General features: G+C 44.4%; 1 protein-coding gene and 1 non-coding gene across 2 annotated transcripts; both read left to right on the forward strand.

The window, feature by feature from the left end:
- The first annotated feature begins 871 nt into the window (after positions 1-871).
- Positions 872-4,453, forward strand: pjvk (pejvakin). Its single transcript, XM_070958072.1, is given in 6 exon segments — positions 872-1,082; positions 1,596-1,791; positions 2,251-2,392; positions 2,672-2,789; positions 3,919-3,961; positions 4,093-4,453. Coding segments are annotated over 6 exon segments (1,071 nt in total).
- Positions 3,682-3,754, forward strand: trnar-ucg (transfer RNA arginine (anticodon UCG)). Its single transcript has one exon. It is a non-coding gene; the product is annotated as a tRNA-Arg (tRNA).
- Positions 4,454-5,481: the final 1,028 nt, after the last annotated feature.

Consider the following 5,481-nt stretch of genomic DNA (forward strand, 5'->3'; position numbering starts at 1 on the left):
AGTTGGTAAACTGAGGTTAGGACGAAGTGAGATTCAACATATATTGCACTGTAGGTGTTCCTGAAATTTGAAAGAACAGGCAAGGCTACATGTAAGTGTAAACTGCAGTGTGAGGACTGTTTAGCCTTAAATCATGCTTCTTTTGGACAAGAAGTAAAAATTACAGGGAGCGCAATGTATAGAAAACTAATTCTGATGCTGGCTCTTGCGGTAAGAAAGCTGCTTACATGTGGCACTGAAAAGACCAGCATGCAAGCTATTTCTGGATGTATGGACTAGACAGCAGCGGAACCACAGCAGAGATCAACCCCCGAGCGTGCATGGACACACACACTGTGAGCGGAGGCCACCAGTCAGAAAGGTGGACATTATCCAAACTAAAAAAAGCTGCAATGAAAAAAACATTAGATCTCACAAAAAACCACTGAGACATCCCTAAAAAAAATAATCCAGCCCGCTTTTGGAGACAGGCTTGTGGCCAGAGCGCAAGTTTCCTGGAGTCAAAGGAGAACATGTAGCTACTGTTTAAGCAAGGATGGAGACTTTTATTCATAGTTAAAGCAGCAGAAAAAAGTGCTGGGAAGACAATGCTCCTTTAATTTACGTTTTTCCACCTCATTTGTCATGTGACAGGAAGCCGCAGGCCTACAGTGACCTATCAAGTTAACACACACCTTGTCCCATATTCCCTTACACACTACCTGCATTATTTAACATTTCACGAGCCTGAAAGAACACTCCAGAATTAGCTTCCCCGCACCCAGCTCGTCAAACAAGAGCAGCAAATGGACCCAGCGGGGTGTGTGTGTGACACCCTCGTCTCCTTTGGAGGTTGTTTCTGAAGCAGGTTTGTCCTCATGCATCACTTGAAATGTTCGCAGCAGCCACCAAGAACTTTGTGAAGCAGGTCGGGGACACGGGGAGGCTGATCCCCGTCCCGAGCCTGAGCGAGGCCGACCGCTACCAGCCCCTCAGCCTGGTGACGAGGAAGAGGAAGAGGCATTTCTGGAAGAAGAACAAGTACGCATCCACCCCTTTCTCGCTGAAAGACATCATGGTAGGAGAGAAAGAGATCACAGCAGGTACAGTCACAGGAGGTCCTTCATGTGTTTGAATGCAGTTTTCCCATTTCGGACCATTTCAGTAGCTTCAGGTTTGAAAAACAATATTACATATAATCTGTATCAGCTCTACATTTAAGACGGCTAAGATATTACATTTAAATCCGAGACATAGATATTCTTCATGTCTACATTAAGCAACATTTCCCTAAAATTCAAGGTGAATTTGAGATTCGCAGCTGCATTAAACCATTTCTTCGTGGCTTAAGTGTTAACACGACTAAATATTTCCAGTGGTGAAGGGGGTATTTAGGTAAACGTGGAAGTGCAGGTTAAAGTCCTGCAATGCAAGTACTATTAGCAAAATGTACCTAAAGTATCATAAGAAAATGCAACCTTCTTGGATTGTTAGCACTGATGCATGAATGTGTTTGTGTTATACTACAATATTTTCCTCTAAATGTACTTCATTAAATGTCACCGCTGAATCTTTCTACGCATGCCTTGACCACAACCTCTTCCTTTCTGCCACAGGAGTGTCTTCTTATCAGCTCCTGAACTACGAGGACAAATCTGACGTAGCCCTGAACGGCCGGTTGGGAAACCACCTCATCAACGACGTGGGGTTCAACATCAGCGGGTCAGACTCTGTGGCCGTCAAGGCCTCCTTCGGCATCGTGACCAAGCACGAGCTGGAGGTGCCCACCTTACTGCGAGAACTCAACTCCAGGTAAGACGACTGCTGAGTGCTCAACAGCTGTGCAACGACCTTCACCTGCCAAAGCAACATAATCATCATAGTATCACTGCAGACAGATTAGATGATGCGCCCTCTCTGCAATGTTTTATTAATAACCAAGTTAAATGAGCTATTTTTAATTAATTATTAATCTCTTTGAAAGAGAGAAGGGGGCAGAAATCTTAAAAAACAGCTGTAATCAATTGACTTTCTTTAAATAGATTTTTCTCCATGCAAATTTGACATTTTAAATATCATGTTTTTTTCCCCCAACGACAGTTGGAAGTTGACACCTGACCTCTGACCTCCTTGTGGCAGAGGGAACATGAGATGAGGGTTCCCTGTCAGGATGAATAAATGATTGTGTTATTCTTCACTGGCACACACACAGGAACATGAAGACAATGCAAGACAGCAAATGAACAAACATTTTTTTTGGGGGTCTTTCAGGAAAGTGGACCTGGATCACTGCCTGGTTCGTCAGTCCAAGGAGAGCGGACGCAGCGTCCTCTGTGTGGTTGTGGAGAGCATCCGCACCACACGTCAGTGCTCTCTGACCGTTCACGCCGGCATGAGAGGGACGACCATGAGGGTGAATGCACGCAAACACAGCGTTAATCTGGCTCACTTTTCAGGACAGCAGTACACGGAGCAGGAAGTGCAAAATGAATCCACTGTTTGAAAATGTAAATGCCAAAAGTCCTTTAAAATACTCACATACTTTTATATCAGAATCATGCTTTTAAGCAGAAGGCCATGAAAGGAAAACATGACATCCCCGGACAAGTAAATACACTCAGGGCCTTTACCACTATCTTATGGTGGGTGCTGACTGGTCTGATCTATTGCTCAGCTTTCTATTACGCTGCAGTTTCAGATCGACGACGGCAGAAATCCCAAAGGTCGAGACAAGGCCATCGTCATCCCGGCTCACACCACCATCGCCTTCAGCATCTGCGAGCTGTTTGTCCGACTGGACGGCCGCCTTGGTAGGAACCGGCACTGTTCCCCGTCTTTCTTCCCCCACAAAGCACACACACCTATGATCACCACACCAAGTGATTCTTGCCACATCCTTGGGTGTAGAAAGTTAAGATTTCACTCTGCTGCGAGCAGAAAAATGGCTCAATGAAGCTGACAGTGCTGAAATTACAAACTGCAGCTTTCACTGAAATAATTCTGCTTTCCAGTTTTACTGACTCCCGCTTTAATCCACTACAAACAAAGAGTGTGACGAGAGCCAGCGGGGGCACTTAAAGGATAAGCAGTGTGGTTATTGTGAAAATTGAAGGCTTGAGAGGTGCGTGCCACATGAAAAAGCTACGGTTGCATCAGTTGTGGTCAACACCTGAGGCTCCTCAGCGCTCTTCATGTCGCACATTCTTAACTTCAATGGCAGGAATTATATTATAACAATTCCTCCACCTTGAAACATGAAAAGGATCATTTCTTCCTCAAGAGTGGTGGTGTCGTTTTGTATTATGACAGCAGATTGTTCAATGAGTGGATCAGCCACAAGAATGTGCTGCCATTGATGCAAAATGCTGTAAGCTGAGAAGTCCCACAACACCTAAATGTGTTTTGATTTTCCAATAGTAATCATCACAGAAACTAAAATCTGTGTGCTCTCTTCCACTGAACATTGCAGATGTAAAGTCAAGACGGCTGGTTAGCATCCTTTAGCATAAGCTAATCAAATCACAGGCTGGAGGGGTTTGAAATGTAATGCAATGAAAAGACATTTTTGAAGTTAGTTTCAAGTTTAAGTGTGTCAGTGGTTGAATTATCACTTTTTTATGAGTGGCCTGGTTAAACCAGGTGTCAGAGCATAATGCATGACCTTTTTTCCGAAAAATAGATGCTTCTGTTGTTTGTTTGTGAGACCACGTGGCCTAATGGATAAGGCGTCTGACTTCGGATCAGAAGATTGAGGGTTCGAGTCCCTTCGTGGTTGTAATGTTGTTTCAATGGATGGATGTTGAGTGAAGTACATGCAAACAAAACTGTCCTTTGACAACCCAAACTAGAATTAATTGACTGATCAAAGTACGCCTGCATTCCTACCTGAAATGGCACCTGACAATTTCTTTACACAAAGCTGTTTCCCTCCTGTGTCAGATATTTGTGTCGCCCCGGAGTCTCAGGGGGGCTTTGAGCGGGAGCAGATCAGGGAGCAGCTCGGTGGTTTCATCGGTCAGTTCTCCATGGGTCGTCTGCGCCGCTTCCTGTCTGGAATCGTCTACGGAAACCCCTTCAGAGCAGGTACGGTAATAATGACCTCTGCTAGATCAGAAACTCACCTTTCATCTCGCTATAATTTCCCCTTCTGGCTTCATCCGACTTCTGTGCAGAAAGCAGAACATTTGAGGAGCTCACCCACTCCGACACCTACATGGACGACATGGTTACCGACTATTATGAGAAGGCGGCCAGCATGACGGACGTGTCCACTGCCTACCTCAGAGAAAGCTCCCACACACGGGTCAACCTCCTCAAACACAACATCCCCAAGGGGCCCTGTGCGCTCTGCGGCATGGGCAACCAGCGGCGGGAAACTGTGTACGGCTGTCTGGAGTGCTCGACCGGGGGGCAGAAATATGTCCGGCTGCACGTGGTGCCCTGTTTTGACCTCTGGCACAAAACGCTGAGGTGAAAAAGGGAGCTGTGAGCTGTCTTTCATGTAAAAGTCATGGAAACTGGACATTGGTCTGGACTTTGTACAGAGCCGCAGCACCTCCAGCCATTACTTCCGCCAACAGTTCCAGTCAGATGCACAAATAAACTTAGTGTTATCTCTCACTTTGTGGTGTCACGCGATCAGTTTACCTTTGGCACCGACCCACTTCTACACGTGTGCTGCACTGTAGCTGCCAGGTGCTAAATTATTCAGCGGGGGTATTAGTGAAAATGGAGCAGAGGGATCGTCTGAAGGCCTGTCCTGTTCCAAGTGTGTCATTTATTTTGAGTGGGGTTTTTTTTGTTTTCACTGTGTCCAATGTGTGTGTATGTACAGTCTATAGAGAATGAGGACATGATAACTAATGGTTCCTCATTAACTTTGATGGAAGCTTGTTGTTCTGTCTTCTTAGTTGTGTATACAGATTGTTGCTGTATGTTATTGTAATTGCTTTCAAAATTACTTTTGTTCGAGGTTGATATTTGGATACAGACAAGCATCTTTTGAGACAAGCAAGTCTCGCTCAGGTACAGAAATTAATTCAGTTTGTTCTGACACTCTTCCCTTTGTTGTGAAGCATGAATATTCTCTGTTAATTTATTTTATTTTTTATTTTTTTGAGGCTGCATGTGAAATTAGCTGGTGGAAATCTGGTGGACCTAGTCCTATTTTATCAAGATACTATAAGAAATTTGTGTTTGTGTGTATTTGATATTTGTGACACCATAAGAGCCAAAATAAAATGTAAAGCACCCTCACTTGAATCCATAATAGTACTGGGAATACAATATTGGCTGGATATGCAGTTAGTTGCATTTTCCCAATCACTTTGTTTGTTATTAGTATTTTTTATTTTTTATTTATTTATTTATTTTTTACCGAAATGGATTCGGTCTTGAATAAAGATTGACGTACCATGCTTTCACTTTCACTCATTTCCCCTCCGTGGCGCTAGGGGGCGCAGTGTTTTCACTCGTTTACCCTCCCTGCCGCTGGAGGGCGCA

Source organism: Chaetodon trifascialis, chromosome 24, assembly GCF_039877785.1.
Source record: "Chaetodon trifascialis isolate fChaTrf1 chromosome 24, fChaTrf1.hap1, whole genome shotgun sequence".
Taxonomy (NCBI): domain Eukaryota; kingdom Metazoa; phylum Chordata; class Actinopteri; order Chaetodontiformes; family Chaetodontidae; genus Chaetodon; species Chaetodon trifascialis.